At 31.4% G+C, this 20447-nt stretch overlaps 1 protein-coding gene across 1 annotated transcript; it reads left to right on the top strand.

Moving 5' to 3' along the window:
* Positions 1 to 424: 424 nt before the first annotated feature.
* On the top strand, positions 425 to 8807 carry COP13 (Proteasome component (PCI) domain protein). Its single transcript, XM_068645999.2, has 11 exons — positions 425 to 883; positions 1006 to 1118; positions 2047 to 2293; positions 5301 to 5358; positions 5448 to 5537; positions 5700 to 5765; positions 7585 to 7674; positions 7818 to 7976; positions 8054 to 8175; positions 8376 to 8448; positions 8527 to 8807. The coding sequence occupies exons 1-11, from the start codon at positions 699 to 701 to the stop codon at positions 8590 to 8592; spliced, it is 1269 nt and encodes a 422-aa protein (XP_068502100.1). The 5' UTR covers positions 425 to 698; the 3' UTR covers positions 8593 to 8807.
* Positions 8808 to 20447: the final 11640 nt, after the last annotated feature.

The raw sequence follows: 20447 nt of genomic DNA on the forward strand, positions 1-20447 counted from the left end.
ATAATGAAATATTTTGTCATTTTATATGAACTACTTAAAAAATAAAATTATTTTTTAAATTAATATGGATGTGCTCAAACTCTTTCCTTAGTTCCTTATTTTAAGACAATAAAAAGAATATATTTTCATATATTTCCACACAAAATCTCACATATAAAATAAAATAACCTCTACTCTCAATCACTCTCTCTTAACTCTATTTTTTGCTTTTCAATTTTAGCTCATCCAAAATTATCTCGATAAGTATATTACATTTTATTAATTCATAAAAATTAAAAAAAAATATGGATAAACGGATGCGATTTGAGTGTACCCGTGTTTCCACCAGAAGTAATAATAATAATAATAATACAAAAATAATTATCCATAACATGAAAAATAAAAAAATACGTTAAAAAAAAACCAACTTCAAAGAGAATTCTTTGCTTATGGCATAGCTATTGAAGTAGATGTGAAGATCTTGGTATAAAAAGAAGATTACATGCGAACAATTTTGACCGTGAATTCTTTCCGCCTAAAATCCAACGGCTGCCGTGGTCGGTGGGTCCCTCCCAGCATAGGAAGTGGCAACACACACACACTCCAAGGACGAGAGAAAAACGAAGAGGAGCTTCAGGAGCGAGTCACTGTTACGTGTTTTTCACTAAGTCGGTAAGAAGAAACGAGTTAGCGAGTCGAAAAGCGAGTCACCACACTGCATGGACCCTCTGGAAGCTTTGGTCGCCCAAATCCAAGGGCTATCCAGCACTTCCAGCGATGTCAATCGCCTCCACAGTATTCTCAAGCAAGCAGATGACTCGCTCCGATCCGAGTCAGCTCGCCTTTCTCCGCTTCTTACTCAACTCGACCCCTCCATTCACTCCCTTGGTTTTCTCTACATATTGTAAGTTCTAAAAATAGTTTATGAAAAGCGTTATTTATCGATGCTCAAAACCCTAGTTTTTGAACCCTAGAATATTGTTGCGAGATTGCGAGATTTTTATTTTGATTATTTTTTAATTGCAGAGAAGCCTCCATGTCCGGTCCGACCACCAAAGCGCAGGCTGAGACTGCCGTTCCAATCGCTACCAGGTTCATGGCCGCTTGCAGCGATCAGATTCGTTTGGCGCCTGATAAATGTATGAGAATGAGAGATTCGAATCTTTTGTTTTGCTTGATTGATTGCTCTTATAGAAACGACGTGACATTGGGAAATTGCCGGCCGAAGTTGCTTTTGCGCACTGATTTTGAAACCTTGTTGCTTACATGAGTTAATTAATTAAATGACAAATTGCGGGATGAAATTATTTTGTAGGTTTCTAGATACTTGTTCGATCGAGTGTTGTTTACAATTCAATGAATGTGAAGGAGAGGTGTTATGGTCGGCGTGGCAGAGAGGGGAAATAGATTAGATGGAAATAAAAAGGATGAATGGAAATAGGTGGGAAATCGAGAAATTGTAAGTGTTTGGTTGAAGAGAAGTAAAGAAAAATTAAGGAGAGAGATTGAGAGATAAATGGAAATTGTTCCGTCTAAAAGTCCCGCATAGAAGTTGAGGAGGTGAGAGAGAGAGAGAGAGAGTGGAAAAGTTCAGGTGAGTCCCACTACTTTAAAAGTATCTCCTCTAACTCTCCTCCACCAAACATCCCCCATTTCACCCATCCATTCTATATCTCAACTATTGATTGGGAAAGAGGAAAATATTTAGTAAGTTAAGATTGTTGAAATGGAGAGAGAAGAAAAGGGACAGATGAAGATTGGGAAGATTTTATTTTGGTGTTGATTTTTGTTTCTTGGCTTTGGTTGTTTTTGATTGTTTTTTCTTCCGAATTTGTAGTTTTATGTGTGTTTAAAAAGTTGAAGGATCTGTAGCAGAATGATTTTAATTTATGTTGATGTTATTTCTTGGTTTTTGATTGATGTGTTTTTGAATTTTTTGGAATTTTGTAGTTTTATATGTGTAGGAGGTTGAAAGAAGGTAGCCGAGTTTTTAGTATGATGTTGATGTTATGTTGTAATTCGGTTTTCAATTGAATAATTGTTTCTATTCTTTTTGGAATTTTGTAGTTTTATCTTTGTGTAGGAGGTTGAAGGAACAAGTGTTGATGTTGGACGCTCCAATACGAGGTGTGGCTCCTATGTTCACTGGACTTCGGAAACTTCAGGTTTCTGCAGAGCACTTAACTCCCATACATTCGGAGTTTCTTTTGCTTTGCTTGTTGTCAAAGTGCTACAAAACTGGTTTATCCATATTGGATGATGATGTTTTTGAAGTTGACCATCCGCGAGACCTTTTTCTCTACTGTTATTATGGGTGCGCTGCTTTCTTCCTCTATTTCTGTCTGAGTTTTTAGTATTGCGTTTTAGTTGATGGAATGGAATGTGCTGTAATTTCTTCAACATTTGTAATATTAGATATGCTGTAGGTATTGTTCTGTGTTTTTTACAGTAGTGGTGGGGTTGTAGGATTTTCCCCATTTCAATTCATGTAGATATTTGGGAGTTGGGAGGGAAAGAATGCAAAATAAAAAGGGTAGGGAAGGGTATCAGGGAAGAGTATGGAAGTTTATTAATAAGTTTCCTTTTTTTTGTTTGGATGTTTAAATTGGGGGAGTTTTTAAAATGTTTCTCCCCTTCAAATAAAGCAAGAGAGTTGCTCAAAATCTGCCCCTCCTAAAGCTGTTAGGATACCGGAACAAGTGAAATACAGAATTCAAGGTTTTAAAGGAAGGTCACAGTTTTATCATGTTTCTTGATATTGCAATAAATTGCAGATAAATGCAATTGATGTGGCTACAATTGCAATCGTGGACACCCCAAAAAGCCTTGATGTTGCAGTGATGAAAGTCACTGTTTTTTAAACCTTGGCATACTTTCATGAGGAAACAAGTGGCTGTAGGAAAGCTGATACAATATCCTATATCTCGAATTCAATTTCCATGGCTTCTCAGCAGGAGATACCCCTCTTTCCCCATATCACACAAGGAAAAAATCTTAGTTGAATCTGCTCTCTATCCTTCCTCACATGTATATTTTCTATCATAACAGAATCATAATAACCTCAGCTTTCCTCTCTCTTCATTACCAAAATATCCTGCTCTTCCAAGTAACTCAATACTCAAGCCGTCCCTCCTTTTCTCTTGTAAACTCTCTGAATCTTGGGTCATTGTCCTCACTATCACTGCACCATCTCTCCTGCCAAATCCTGGGCGTCATCAATTCCCATCCAAATTGCCTTGCATAATTGCCTTTCTGAATTTTTATTTATAGTTGCTCATGCTTATATGATACACACATACCTTAGGGGAGTGAATCTCACTGCTTAAGCTTGCCATTTAGTGGAATAATGCCCAATGTCATAAATTACCCACATAAAATATCTTCATTCTTATGTGGGACTGAAGTCCCATTACTTGCATTGCAATTTTGGGGTCCTAACATTCCCCATTCTCCACCTGTTCCTGCAAGTAACGACTGTGCACTAGCACTTATGGCTATTCCCTGCTGAACAATGCAATGTTGGCATCAACATCTGCATTGCTTCTTTGCACTTAAGAGGCATGGTGGCGGGCCCTAACATCAAATTGACGGTTTTCTTTTAAGTGATCTCTAATAGCATTATAATTACTAGGAAATGAAAAAAAGACCCTGCAGGTGCTTCCAATGGTTTGCTTCCTCCTGCCCTAAAGCCTCTTTCACTCTTTCTTGACTCCCCTTCTTCTCATTCTCTCCAACTGAATTATCCTCTGGTTTTTCCTACCTCAGTGTGTTAGGCTTCTCTCTGAATAATTATCTCCTGCATCTTACATTATTCCTTGCAGAATACACATAAGATGTAGGAGGTATATTATTTTGTTTGTACCTTTATGTGGTTCTCATATCTTCTTTGGATATATATGTCTATCAGTGGCATGTTGTCTACAGCAAGAAGCTACATGAAATATAATAGAGCAAAAGCACACTGCGGAATAAGTTCAGTTTTTCTGAGATTTTTCTGAAGATAAGCATATTATGGATCTTGTCTTTCCTTCTGTTTTGATAAGGTGAGGTTTGATGCAATGGTAATGATGCTGCCTTGTGAGCTAGAGCTTAGCTCACGCTTATAGGCGGTAAGTGATGTGTGCATATCTTTCTTCCATGTAACCCTACTATGTAGGAGCCTCATGTACTGAGTTGATCTTCTGTTCTATGAGCCAATTTGGAATCTGGAGAAATGAAGGCTTAAATTTTAAAGTGTTTCTTTTAAGTAGTGTTCTCCTTTGGATTGAAATAGATAGTCTATTATTTGCATTCTAACCATATCATATTTGTATCTAAAAAATGTATAAATATGGTGAGCAATTATTTCTAAATATAATATAATGTGAAACAAAATGAGAATATTTATATGTTTTCCATATCTTTTGGCTGAAATTTTTGGATTATGGACGTATTCTTAATGATATAGCTGTTATATGGAAGTGCATGTGTGGTAGGGTTGGGATATGTTGATCTTGGTGTGATACTCGATGTGGATACAACATCTAAAATCACCTTTTTAATATTTTTTTTCCATAAAGAACATCTAAAATCACCTTATAAATTGTTTTTAAAATCCAATATTTGGTACAATATAAAACGACCCAATTTTCCTGCCAAAAATTCATATAATTTAAGTACAATGTATGTGAGTAGCGGGAAGATTTATTTTTTAATTTGAGAAGCTTACTTTATATTATTTTTTGTTATGTTGAAGAAATAAAATTGTAATGTAGATTTTGCATCAATCTTTGAGTGTTGTATTCATGATACAAATTTTCAATGCAACAATGAATTTTACAATGTCAAATGTTACTCATTAGTACTAGAATGAACCTTGATTTACACCAGCTGGCTGGTGTTAATATATACTAATCATATTTGTGTGGTTGTGTGAAAATTAAATATGTTGGTCATTTAGGGAGGGAGACACGAATATCACTTGATGATTCATTGAAGTTTTGACCATGCCATGTAACACAACTTCAATGTGTAAAGCATAAAGATATTTAAGCCAGGAGTCAGCATGTTCATTGATTGCCATTGCTATTTTCTGGACCTCATTTGATATCTGTCATCTAGACCCTGTAGTTTCTTGCAAATGCATGACTATTCAAATGCAATGGGATATGAAAACTTATTTTACTCTCTTATCTAATCTTTATCATAGTTAAATTGAAATGCACATGGATCAGATTGATGAGTACTTTGAATACATGTCAACTTATAATAATTTTAGATTATGCTTCTGGTCATGAGCTCTGAAGCTTTTGCATAGTGTCTGACTTTTGACCTTCTAACAGAGGCATGATATGCATTGGACAGAAGCGCTTTCAGAAAGCATTGGACCTTCTGCATAATGTAAGAAATCTACATCCATCTATAACTTGTATGGTTCATTATTTGTTCTCGTATCAACCTTTTTGATTCAGCCTTTGTATATTTTCCAGGTTGTAACGGCTCCCATGTCTATCATTAATGCTATAGCTGTTGAAGCTTACAAAAAGTATATATTGGTTTCTCTCATTCGTAATGGACAGGTAAGTCTAGTTTTTTTAGAGATTACACCTGTTATGTTTCCTATTCATAACATCCTAAACAGTATCTTTATTGTCAGATGTCAAACCCTCTGTGTATAGGGTGTTTCTCGTTTTGACCAAATTAAACCTTTATTTGTTGACCTGCCATTTGTTTTCTGGCAGTTCTCTACCAGTCTTCCTAAGTATTCTTCTTCTGCTGCTCAAAGGAATCTGAAGAACTTCTGTCAGGTATGACTTCAATTTAGTTGGTTGAGATACTGGCTTACAGTTTAGAAGGTCAAATTGTCAAAGTTGGTTTTTCTTTTATATGCAAGATATTGATAAAAATGACTTCTATCTAAGCATGTGTGATCAGAATGAAAATTAAGATAAGAGATAGTGTCCTATTTTAGTTTAGAAAAATAGGAATAGATCCTGCTGTAGTAATCACTGGGTTAAATAAATCATGGTCTGCTAGGGTAGACTAAGTCCATCAATACCACCATCCTAAGAAGCTTTCTTGTCCCAGAGTTAGAAGGAAAGGAATTGACATTTGGTGTTACTCTCTTTGTTGGATCGAGCTCTTACCACTAGACCAAAAGTCATAACTGATAGTCAGAGCGTAACTTTTTCTACTTTAGGACGTAATCCAAATACCTTGATTCAATTGTGACTTGACCCATCTGACCTCTGCCACGGTCAATTGATGCCACCTGCAACAATCTCCCCCTTATCAATTGTCCCACTAGGAATCAAACTCTTTCATTGTGACGTTGATTGTGACGTTGATTGTGACGTTGATTGTGACGTTAATTGTGACGCGGTCCATCTGGCCTACGCCACATGACAATTGTGAAATCTACAACCAAGAATCTCCCCCTCAACAATTGTCCCATTAGGAATCAATCTCATGACCTTGGCTTTGATACCAATTGTTGGATCAAGTTACCACTAGGCGCAACTCTTTACTTAAGAGCGTAACAGCCCAAGCACAATGATTCGATTGTGATTTGGTCCACGTAGTCTCCACCATAGAACAATTGATGCCACCTGCAACACCTGAAGTTGCTTCTATGCATATGTACTTCCACTGGATCACCCCATCCCTTGATTGTGTAACTCCCCATGTCAAAATATCTTCTGGTCCAATTGGATTGAAACCATCTTTGTGCAGTCCAGAAGGAAGGACAGTGTTCAGCTAATGTTATCAATAGAGCCCAGAGGGGCCACTATTATGGCTGTGGGGAAGGATGGAGTGGTGGTGAGTCTCGGAACAGAGTTTGTCACGTGTTTTAGATTTGCTGTTGGAGTGGCTGCAATTATGCTTCTGTTCTGGGACTTTTTAGCCCTGCAACACTGAAGTCCAACTGAAATCTGTCGTGCAGGGAACTGTTATGCTCTCCATTACGCTGCTGCTGACCTTCCTTTGTGCTCAGTCAGATAATGTTTCACTTTTATGGGGTGGTGCAAGCTAACAGAAATGGATGGGTCGTGGTTCCCTAGGGTTTTAGGGTGTATTTTTCTCCTTTCTCATCTATTGGGGTTTGGGCATCAATTTGAGTCCAACATTTCTTTTATATTTTTATGTCACTTTTTAAATTACAATAGTGGGCTGTTGTTTATAATATTATAATATAATAAATTGAAAGAGAATAATTGTAAACTAAATAAAGCATAATATATGATATGATATATTAAAAATAGTAATTAAAATATATTAAAAAAATATATATAAAGAGGTACTCTCTGATAGTGCATACTGTTGCATCTGTCATTTCCAATGGGTAACCTCTAGAACACTCTGCCTGCTTTAGTATATCCTCCTCTTGGTAAGCTATATCTATAGGGGACAAATCTTAGATGCAATTGATGGCTTCCTCAATTTTTTTTCCTATTCATGGATTTAGTTAATTAGAATTCCTTTTTTGTACCATCAACATGAATGACAGCATAACTTGCTGTTAGCAATTTGTGTGATTACTTTAACGCACAGTGTCTTGCCTTCCATGCGTATATTTTGTATTTGAGCTATGTTAACCTTATTTTAATCTTTTTCCCTTTTGGGCAGCCTTATGTCGAATTGGCAAATACTTATGGCAATGGAAAAGTTGCAGAATTAGAGACTTTCGTCAAGACAAATGCAGAGAAGTTCCAATCTGTGGGTTCTTTTACATATTTAATACTTATTTGAAGCATCCGGCATTTTGACTAGATGCAACGTTGCTCAATACATTGTTTAACTTCCAGTTCTTACGTTATGCAGTTACTTATCAAGATTTCTCGTGTAAATTTCTGTTTCAGGACAATAACCTTGGACTGGTTAAGCAGGTTGTATCTTCCATGTATAAGCGGAATATTCAAAGACTGACCCAGACATACTTGACCCTTTCTCTCCAAGATATAGCCAACACAGTGCAGTTAAATAGCGCCAAAGAAGCTGAAATGCATGTGCTACAAATGGTGGTCCTCCAACTGATATACATTGTCATTTTCATTTAGCATTAACATGCCACTAATAACATACTCCTAAACCACAGATTCAGGATGGTGAGATATATGCTACTATCAACCAGAAGGACGGAATGGTGAGATTCTTGGAGGATCCTGAACAGTATAAAACCTGTGAGATGATTGAGCATATTGATTCATCAATCCAGAGGTATATTTTATGTTAAAAGCTCGTTTAGCACAATTACTTTCCAATACTAAATTGTAACAACCGACATGTTTCACCTCAAATTTTGAAATGACAAATTTTCAGTTTTGTTACTTTTAATGGTTAATTTCATGGTGACCTATGTCTATAATATGTCCGTCCTCTAGTGCTGAAGCATTTTTTTTTTCTCAATTTATGGCCAGAATAATGGCGCTGTCAAGGAAGCTAACTGCCATGGATGAACAAATTTCATGTGATCAGTTGTATTTGTCTAAGGTGTGTGTTCAACTGTTAGGTTATCTTTACATTTGTGTAAACTATTTTTTAACTAACAAGCGTGACTTGCGTGCTCAGGCTGGAAGAGAGAGACAAAGATACGACTTTGATGACTTTGATGTTCCACAGAAGTTCAACATTTAAGGCCAGGCAATAAAAGATTATATGTACGAGGCTATGAATGATGCAAGTAGATAGTTCTGGTTCATCAGCCTTTTCCTTTATCGTTTTTGTTATCGCCAATCCTGAGAATGGGGAAGTGTTTTACTCCCAAGTGGAAGAGTGGTTGTTCTGTCGTGAACTAGCTGAGGATGTTGAATACTTATTAACCATATAAAATCTATTGCTCATTCTTTTCACTTTCATGTATGCTCTGTCAACCAAGCATAATGCAGCATATTTATTTGCGTTTAAACGGACAAGTTATCTTCTGTTATCGTCTTATCTTGAAACGGTCGGAGGCCAATGAAGGAGTTATCTAATAGCACCAATGTTTCAAACTTGTTATTCGAAGATCTTAACTCGACTAAAAAGAATTACGGAGTTACTACTGTACATAACATAATATATAGATTCACATTTCATAAAATAATTTAAATACATAACATAATTTAACATAGATTTATAATTCATAAAATGGTCCAAATGCATAACATAAACAAATGGTCAAAATATAATAATATAATTATAAACAAATGGTCAAAATATAATAATATAATTAAAAATAAATTTTATATTAAAAGTAAATTCAAGATAATGTTTAACACCCAAATGAAGTGGAGTAGTGGCGGAGCAGAGGCATGTGAACAGTGACGAAGCAGAGATAGTGCGAGTAGTGTGCGCCGTGCTCAGTCACGAGCGACGATGGCGTGACAAAGGCACATGTTATTTAAATTAGAGTTGAGTTTTCAGATTAGGGTTTATGGGTATTCAGATTAGGGTTTTTGGGTTTTCTTGGATTTAGTGTTTTTTTTGACCGCGTCATGGATCGTGGAGGTCCAAGGATTGTCCAATTCAACCCTTGGATCGTTGGATCGCTTTGATCTCCATGATCCAGAGAGACTTTGATCCCATCTTCAATCCCGTGAAGATCGTCGATTTACCTCACGATCGTGACAACATTGAAAAGCACAACAGAGTCAACTAGGAAATATTTTAAATAAAGATCTTTATCTTGAAGTTAACCGTTATTTTGGTCTTGAAAGTTAATTTTTCAATTCACTATAATTTATTTTGGTATGGGAGGTTAACTCATCAATTACTTTGGAAATTAAAGCAACTTTCACGCTCCAAACAGAGAATGGGTTATTTTTTACAAAATTGCAAGGAATCCTACTAATAATCACTTATCATATTCAATTTAAAAATTACATAAAGCTATTTCTAGTTATTTGTTAATTTTTCAAACATAGTACATAACGCCATTCTTAGTTAAGTATACAAAGTTACTTCCAGTTAAATACACAAAGTTATTCTTAGTTATTCAACTAAATTATTGAAAAGAATATAAGAAAAATTTTCAACAAAAAATATATAAAATAAACACTCCTTACACAAGAATTTAGCTTTAAAATGATGAAAAATTTACACATAGTACATGTTGATGTTTTGTGTGTTTGAGTCTTTTTAAAATATGTTTGACTTTAAGTTGATAGTTTTCAATGTGCACTCAATGTGCAGGGTGAAAGACAACTTTTTTGTAATTACTTTTGCACTTTTGACAACATCAAGTTAGACATTTGTGTGTTAGAATAACTTTGGAGAAGTATGAGTCAACTTCCTTTTATGATTTACATTTTATTAAATGCTCTAGAGATGTTCATGTCTTTATAATATATACTGATTTCAAATGTGTCTTAACCATGTAGTTTTTCCTAAATGAGTTTTAAGACTTGTCTAGTCTTCTAGAACTAGCGACCAATGCATATAGATTTTGTTTATTCTTTATATCTTGTGTCTAAAGTTTTAATATATCATATGTTTATCTTCTTTGCTTTCAACACTTCTTGTAATCTTTGTTTATCTTGTCGATCTATTGTCTTGTGCTACTTGCGTTTGATATTGTATATGATAATCTGTTCTTCAAAATGTGTCCAAGACTTTTGAATAAGATCGACATCTGACCATACAAATTATGTATTTGAGTGATGTGTTACATTCTAAGTATATTTATCACAACCACAATATGATATTATTTGTTATCATTAAAATCATGCGTATTTCAAAGTAAGATTCTATGATATAGACTTATGTTTAATCATGAACAATATATTTATGCCTTAACAATATTTTCTTTTGATGTAAACAAGTACAAGGAAGAGCTTGCTAAATAAAAAAGAAATAAATAAAATAAACATGATAAAAATAAATAAATAAAATATTTTAAAGGAAGTTCACAAGAGAAACTAGAAGAATTAAAAGAAAACATAAAGAAACACTTAATTTTGTAAATCTATTATATTATAGAATGTTTCTTGATTTTCTTTAAATATTTTACAATCCAAGAGACTCAAAAGGGCATATGTTGGACTAAATTACAAAGATTAGAAGGCATATAAAGAGTTTCTAACTAACACATATAATTTCCCAAGTTGTATGTAATGCTTGTAAATTCTTTATAAGGTTTTTACTTCATTTTAGGTACCATATGTGCTTGTCCTTAAATTTAGGAACTATAATGTGTCTTTTCATATCTTGAAGAAACACCCATATGCATAGTTAGATTAGTAGTTAATTAAGTGTTAAATAGAAGATTAGTTAAGGTAGTCACCATCTTAAGTAGTCGTGTGTTCACACTTAGAAGACTAACTGTTCTAAAACACATGTAAGGTTATTTTCTTATTCTTGATCATGACATATATCTTAAAAGGAGAGTTTAAGTAACTCTTGTAAAAGATTGAATAAATTTTCTTTTATGAGACATGTCTAGGAGTTTTGAAAGTGTCCTGCTCTTACTTTGGTTCTTATCTTGGAATTTTTTTTTCAATTAACAAATCCTCTTTGCACTTATTTTTTAGGAGTCTATTTTAAAGATGACATGCTCTTCATACTTTCTCTTTAATCTATTTTATGTTTTTTTTTAACTTGTTATTTTTTTTTCTTAAGTTTTGGTGACTTATGAATTTGAAACGCATGGAGTCCCATGCTTCCACCTTCTTCTTTTATTCTCCCATTATTCTTTAAGTTCTCAAAAAAAATCTTGAGTTAATCAAGATCCTCTCATCCTTTCAAGAATTATATCACTTTTTTTCATTAACAAATAACATAAATTTTGTAAAGGAAGAAAACATGCATTTTGTCTTTGATATCGTCATTTAAGTTACTTGGTCTTTATATTGTAAAAAATATTTTTTTTTAACAATATGACCATCTAGACGTTATCACATTATGTTGTTTAGCGATGAGAAAAAATGGTTTTTCTTGTTAAAGCACATATGTGTATTTTAGTTGTCTGAAACATACCGTAGAGTAAACATGTATGAGAGAGTAAAGATAGGACCAAACATTTATATATGAGAAATTCTATATCAAAAGAACTTAAGCATTTATATATATTAGAGTATCATGTCTAAACACTTATGTTATAAAAGTGATAAGTGTCATAATTCAGTAATATTTTATACAAAAAGATAGACATTTATGAACTTTAATTGATAAAATAGTTATAATTTAACCTTTAATTTAGTAATTTTAACCTTTTTACATATTTTTGGATTATAAGATGAATATGAACACTTTAATTCAATTTTGTGTTATTTTTAAGAGTTAGAGGATAGATGAAACAAATGAATATATTATGAATATAGATGTCATTTAACCAAGTTCAATTAGGTTAAATAGAAGCCATGAGACATAACCCTATACACCATTGAGAGAATAGAGAGAGATAGAAAACCCTAGAGAATGCATTCGTCAAGGAGAAACATCCTGGTTCTTTTTTTCCTGCCTTTCATGCTTGTAATGACTAACATGAGTGGCTAATTCTTCTCTTTGTGATTAAGAGTAATCTATTCAACTCTTATGTATTGAGGTGATATTTATCTATAATATGCAGTTCTTCATTGATGATTGATATTATCATTTTATTCTCAAAGCTTGAATTATTCATGATTTTGATCCTTAGATTTGACTGGAAAGTACTTCTAAGCATCTAACCTAAATGATAATGATTAACATATTTGAATGTTAAGAATAAATTTTAAATGTTAATTTCTTTATAAGATCGGTTGATAGTGATAAAGAGTTTTTGTAAATATGCGAGGAATCGATATTTAGGGGGCTCTCTTAATAATTTTGTATGCGAGGTATTAATATGAATGATTTTTATATGTGAATTATCAATCAAGATTGAATATTATATGCTTTTGAAAAATACAAACGAGTGAGAAAGATGAACCTCAATCCTACTTTTCCCAATTGACTCGTACAAATCTTTTATTTTTCTTTATTTAATTCATTGCAAATTCACATTACAAACAACTTTTCAACAAACTTTTTACATATCCTCTTATATTTAGTGAATATTATACTTGAGAATTTAATTATTCTTTATGAGTTCGATATCTGTCCTTAGGGACAATTTATTACTTCTCACACGGTACATTTACCGTAAAATAGTCATAAAAAGGGAAAGAGACTGTCATGAGTCTTATGCAATCAAATATACATGCATTTAAAAAATCTATATAGCAATGGGAAAACCAACTATCTACACAATTTGTTCTATGTATACATAAATATATGTTGTATAGTACAAAATTGTATTTTTCTTAACCTTTGCCACGAAACAAAAGTAAGGAAGGGTCTTTGTTATCATAATTATTATTAATGTTAGGAACAAACTGCAATAGGGGGAATTCAAGGCCAAGTCCCTTAAGTGACCAAAAAAGCTTTAATTATTAGACCAAACAAGTTTTGTTGTCATGTTATGATTATTATTATACTTATTAGCATGATTATTATTATAAATATTATAAACATTATAAACATAATATTGTTATTAATATTATTATTTTGATAATGTTAATATTCCATATACTTACCAACTCTAGTCCGTAGATAATATCCATAAACTTAGTTCGTAGGTAATATCTACTAACTTTAGTTAGTAGGTAATACCACCAAATTCAGTGTGTAAGTATTACCTGTTAATTGAGGTCCGTAGGTAATACCCACCAACTTGAGTCCATAGGTAATATGCATCAACTTGAGTCCATAGGTAATACACATCAACTTGATTTCGTAGATAATATCTACCAACTATAGTCCATGGATAAATCCATAAGTAATCTTGCATATTTTTCTTTAATTTTTTTTCATTATTTTTTTTTTCTTTTCTTATTGTTTACGATTATTACTTATAATTATTATTTACTATTATTATTTATGATTATTATTTATGAATATTAGTTATGATTATTATTTATAATTATTCATATTATAATAATATTTTTAATATTACATATATAATTATTATAATTAGTATTATTCATATTATTAAAATATTAGAATTATTTATATTCTTAATATCATTAATATTGTCAATACTAATAATATTGTTAATATTATTAATGAAAATATTTATATTAATAATATTATTGAATATACTTATGGATATAGATTTGTGGATACTGTAAAATTTACTTACAGATAAAGATTATAAAGATTTGTGGATAATAATCTATAGGTAATGCTGAATTTACCTATATATCTATGAAAAATATTTCGTACATAATGCTAAATTTACTTATTGATACAAATCCATGGATAATATCGGTAGATAATCCATAAATGTAGAAACCAAAAAGGTAATTATACTCATTTTTAAAATAACTTCTAATTTATCTTTTCTAGGAACATCTTTTTCAAAATTCATAAAATATATTGTAAAAAACGTTTTTCAAGAATAGAATTTCTGGAAGATTTTCGAAATAAACTTTTCAAAACGTATTACATACGTTCTGGAATGTGTTTTTCGAAAAAAAATAAAAATCCAGGAGTATATTTAAAAAATAACCTTTCCAGAATGAGGACAAATCTAGACGTTAATGTTGAGATGAAGGAAGAAAAGACCCTTTTTCAAGTTGAAGAGGTGGTGCCAGTCTTGCTACTTGATGGAGGCCTATAAGTTATAACATGTTTTGGTACATTTAAACATAATCATGTTAGCCTCCTTATTACTCTGGTGCGCATTGTAGTCTTTGAGCATGACTTGAACCATATTAAGAGTGACAAACTATGAGTTAGGTGCAATGACAAGAATAAACATAAGAGAAAAGGCTATACGTTACTAAATCAGAAGATATAACTCAGTTTTTGTTTGTGTATCTGCTACAGTTTTTACCAGCAACATCACACTACAAGAAAATCATGAAATCGAAATTCATTTTTAGAGACCATAATAATAATAATTAGTTGTAATAGTAACTAAATTAGAAACCATTTTAGAAACTAAAAAATAATTTGGTTTCTAAATTAGTTTCTATTATTGTTAAATAGTTTTTAAATTAGTATCTAATTAACAACCATGGTTTTAACTACCGATTATTTAGTTTCTAAATTTGGTCTCTAAAACTTTGGTTGCTAATTAGATACTAATTTAAAAACTATTTAATAATAATAGAAACTAATTTAGAAACCAAGTTTTGTTTTAGTTTCTAAAATGATATCTAATTCAGTTACTATTGTAACTAATTATTTTAGTCTCTAAAAATTGGTTTCTATTTCATAATTTTCTTGTAGTGTCAGTTTAAGTGTTTGTCTCAAACTTGAAGTGTTTGTCTCAAACTTGAAGATGTTCTTCATTTTCCCATTACCCTTCAAGTTTAAGTTGTTGAGCATAAGGTACCTTGAGCTTTGCTCGAAGACAAGGAATGAGTGGAACATCTACCAGCTTCTAAGAAGGAATATGATTCTTAACAACCTAGGAGGTGCTAAACCCCCGACAAATTTCTCTGTGTGGTCGTTAGGTCAAAGATATAGTTAAGTGTTATTAGCTTTCAAAACCCTAACCAATCTATCCAAGACCACACAATACAATATCTTAATAGGTTTAGGGTTTAGGTATACCAATCATAAACATATTTCATAACCCTTTTAAATATTCTGGCACAAACCTTTTTCACAATACATATCAATCATCTTTATCACAAACTTATTTCACATGAGACTTTCAAATAATTTTCAAACATTAAAAAAAATATCCATCCATATTATTATTACTATAATTTCACATTTTTTTATTATTGTAAACGATATCACTTTCAATTGTTTAATAAAGATAACTTGCAGGACAACAGTAACTCTCAAATAGTAAATATAACAATAATTTTCGTGTGTAACTTAATACAAGGAAAAGTATAAGATTTCACATTTCTTATGAAAATTAGTAAAAAATTATTAAATAAAAATTAATTTTAAAAATAAAATATAATTGGTTACAATATTAACTAAATTAAGTATTATTTTATAAATTAAAAGATTGATATATAAAGTAGTTTCTATTATTAATAAATAATAGAAATATAATATTTCTTTTGTAAGCTTGGAATATTATATTTCTTTTGTAAGTTTCGGTGATGAACTTCTTGGATCTTAAAATAAATTCTACTGTGAGATATTCAAAATTGTGTATAAAAGATTGTATTTGTTTACGAGAAGAGAAGCAAGTTGCAAATAAGAAAATATTTCAAGAATATATTATATAAAGATTAACTTGAATTTGTGTTGCTCACATTGCACATCGAGTTTTTGTTGTTGTAAGCTTTCTACTCTTTATCATCTTTTGAACATTTACAAAAGTCTTTTTTTTTTTTTGCAAAAAAAAAAAATTAAAAGTAATTTTTAAGATCTATTCAATCATAAACTTTCTTTTTTAAATGTTTAACAGTAGGCAAAGCTCTTGATTAAGTGTTTTTCAAACATCTCAAATCTTTAGCACTCAATTTCAAATTCTGTTCTTTATAGAGTAATCTTTGAACAGTTTGTACTGATAGTTTTACCAAACTAATATACTAAAACTACTTACAACAAAAGTGTATGAATATAGCCAACTGAAGTTTAATTTTAATAAACTAAAATGTATTAGTTCGCAAATCCAATAAATACCTAATTAGAAATAATTTAACCTATTTTAAAGAGTTTAAAACATTTTCAAGACATTTAAATCAAAACCAATCAAGATCAAAAACCTTGTAATAAACTTTCTTAAACCCTAATTAAATATAAAATTATAACTCAAAAATACTATAAACTACACCAAATCAACCTAGCAACACATCATTCTTCAATTTCATGTGATTGGAAATCATTATCGAGAGATCTAGAATTACACCGTATTTCACAATGATCTTTGTCAAATTTTGTATAGTTTAGGATGTGCAATGTTTCTTATTCAGTTAATGAAGTTTGTGGAGAGTTGGAGTAGTAAGTAAAATTTTGAAACATAGGAACAATGTCATATTTAATAGGAACATGACTGATGAATCTGAATTGTTTGCACTGGTTTAAGTAAAAGTTTGGTCATGGATTACTTCCAAATCATGTTTTGTTTCGTTCTCTTACTCTAACTGATGTTTGGACCCTTTGACGTGTATGAGCTTGGTTTCTTTATGTTGTACCTTGCGGGTTTCTACTTTTGTTGGGTTTTGACAAGAGAGTTGTTCTGTTGGCTGCTGGTGGTGTTTTTGGCCATTAGGGGAGATTAATACGCACATTTTGTATAAGGGTTGGATCACCCCTAAAGTGATTTATATTTATTGATTCTTTATTGCTGATTAAAAGAATTAGAAAATCATTAAATAGAAACTTTATATAGACAAAAAATAATTAGTTTGTATATTGACTAAATTAGATACTATTTTAGAGACTAAAAAAATAATTGATATCTAAATTAATTTATATTATTTATAAATAGTTTCTAAATTGATATCTACTTAGTTACTAATGTTTTAACTATCAATTATTTAGATTCTAAAGTTGGTAGCTAAAATATTAATAATTAATTAAATACTAATTTCAAAATTATTTATCAATAATAAAAATTAATTTAAATATTAATAATTTTTTTAGTCTTTAAAATTGTATTTAATTTATTGAATATAATAATTATTTATTTTTAATTTCTAAAATTAATTTTTATTTAATAATATTTAGTATTATAACAAGTAGTTACTTTTAGTGGAACTTCTAAAACCTCTACAACTAAAATTTGCTGAATCTACCTGGATAATGATTTCGCAATAGTAATGCACACAATAATTTGCTTTAAAATAATAGTAATAAGAAATAAAAACTTAAATGAATATACGAGAAAACACTTTCCTAGGAAGTAGAAACAGTGGTATTATTTTCTTGAGGTTGAGTTTTTTTGCATAAAAAAAAACAACGAGAAAGCGTTTAATAAAATCATAAACAAATGTTTCGTGACACCATTGTCGCCGTACCTCACGGATTCGGCGTTGCAGAGAGATTTGTTCTCGGTAGTTGTCGCCATTGAATTGTTCGCTTGCGATCGTGACGAACATGCTATTATTATATGAGGAAAACCAAATAACATGGCATTATTATTTTAATAAAAAATATGTTGAATCATTGCATTCAGCACTAGAATTTTATATATCTATTTCAACTTACACTTGCTATAAACAAATACTATAATGTGATACTGAAAAATATACTTCTTAATTAGAGACTAAATGTTTTGGCATAAAATGATAATATATAAATTCTTATGACTTAATTAAGTCCTTTAATTTTAAAATTAGAAAATTTTCCAACAACCCCAAAACACCTGCCAGGTCATCATCACCTGTGATGTACCATCTGGGGCATGAACTTTGATTCCCCTAGCTTTAACACACTCAGCCCCTTCTTCAATTTCCCTCTTTCCTACTTTAGGTTAAGTTACATTTTCACTCTTGCTTACAAATTGATTAAACATGTTGTTAAGGCCAAAATTCAGCATCTCAAAGTTTTAATTAGTGTTTCAAATAACTAAGTATAAAATATTGTCACACTTCGTCCGTAAGATGATAGTGTTATAAAAACAACAAATCATGTAAGACGTAGGCATTTCGTCTCTTCCCAAAGTTTGATAAAGTGCACATAAGAATAGATGGAATGCACACCAAACTTCGGAAAATACACATAGATTAAGCAAATCTCGTACCTAAAATAAACATTCATGTGTTTAATCTATGTTTGCAAGGAATGTCCATCTACTAAAGAGATTTATTCGAAATTAAATATCGAAGATATCTCGAGACGTGATCTAAAGTTATTTGCTTCATCAACTTCATGACACGAGGAGATTTTCAACACTGAACCCGTTATCTGTCCTGTATAGAATGCACATCAATCATGAATTTGTGCAAAAGGCTATACTAGCTTGGAAGATAAGTGTTATTAGTTATCAAGGGCCTTGTGAAAGGAAAGGAGTAAAGATTGAGGTTGCTTTAAATGCGACAATAATGTTAAGGTTCATCAGACGCAAAATAGACATACATAAAAGCGAAAGATGCTCAACAACTATAAAGGATCACCTAATGACTACCTTCTTCAAGAGTCTAAAAAAAGGATTTCATCCAGAAGGAGAATAAATAGAGAAGATGATATGTAATACCAAAAGGATGCTCAAACAAAGAGCATCCCTATAAGAAAATAGAACAAAGGTTGCATTGTACCAAAATACAAATGATAGAGCACACCTTATAACTTCACAGAAGGATCCTCAAGCTTAATGGAAATTAAAGTACAATCTAAAGAAACCTTCTGGAGAACAATTAAAGTGTTTATCCAACTAACTAGGAGAGTCAACCCAACTATTTTATACACTGAAAAGACGCCACCCTTATTAGAGAGAAAGTTTATTTGAACTAGGAAAGAAAGCCTAAACATTGTATTTTTCGTCATACAAAATTTGTTAAGTAAATAGACAATATAGTAACAACTAGACGGTTTATCACCCAGTAATCAGTCTCATATGAGAGTCTATATGCTTTATTATAAAAAAACACAATAAGATGTTTTATGATATAACAAGGCTCATTCATATTCAGTCTAAGATTAGGAAAAAACATTAGAGAAGATGAACAAGACTCACTAGATGATCTCACACTGAATAGATCCATTAGAAAGTCTAGTAAAGGCATAGTAGACGATCTAGTCTTCATTTAGTGTTAATAAAGTCGTAAAGTGTCTATATGATTTAAAGAGAATCATTTGGAACAAGGAACGTTGTCCAAGTAAAAGCTTCAAATAGGAAAAGACCCATTAGACTGTTTCACAGGAATGGATCAGACAATCTTGATAAGAAGGTCTTGTTAGATGATCTTAAAGAACTGAGTCAGATGATATCAAAGAACTGAGTCAAATGATATCAAAGAACCGTGTCAAGCAATCTTAGTGCATGGATACATCAGAATATCTCGCTAGTGGTCCCTTTGGATATCACAAGGCAGACGATCTCAAAGCATGTGCTTAAGAGCAGGCTAGACGATCACTGGAGATTTCACACATAAGACGATCTTATTATCTTATACCCGTTAGATGGTTTACCATGATAGAGAAATGTCCATACTAAACTCTTACATTATTTGATATTCTTAAATAAAAGAAAACATTATTTTCAAATAAGATTAATGGCTAAATTATTTTGGAAAGTTTTCGTATTTATGAACGTAACACGGAGAAATATGAAAATCTCAAATACCATGTGTTTTAATTTGTGAATGAAAAACATTTTCCATATTGATCATAAATATTTTCGAATATACTTGTGCATTCACTATTAAGTTTAAGGTTGTATTAGAAAGCTTTTATACGAACATTGCATTAACTGAAAACCTTTGAAAAAATAGTATGAGCATTTTCTATATAAAAGAGTTTTTCACAATATATTTAGTGAAAAACATATCTAGGATAAATTGAGATTATGCTTTAACGTTTAAATATTGTGTTAACTCAGAAAGTATTTGAAAAACATTTATAGTGAAAAATAT

The sequence above is a fragment of the Phaseolus vulgaris genome, chromosome 4 (assembly GCF_051622355.1).
Source record: "Phaseolus vulgaris cultivar YP4 chromosome 4, ASM5162235v1, whole genome shotgun sequence".
NCBI classification, from domain to species: Eukaryota; Viridiplantae; Streptophyta; class Magnoliopsida; order Fabales; family Fabaceae; genus Phaseolus; species Phaseolus vulgaris.

Excerpts from the sequence above, each read along its gene's own strand:
- COP13 (XM_068645999.2), top strand. The coding sequence starts at position 699 with ATGGACCCTCTGGAAGCTTTGGTCGCCCAAATCCAAGGGCTATCCAGC. Across the intron at positions 2,294-5,300 it reads TTTCTCTACTGTTATTATGG|AGGCATGATATGCATTGGAC; the intron begins GTGCGCTGCTTT and ends ACCTTCTAACAG. Across the intron at positions 5,359-5,447 it reads CATTGGACCTTCTGCATAAT|GTTGTAACGGCTCCCATGTC; the intron begins GTAAGAAATCTA and ends TATATTTTCCAG.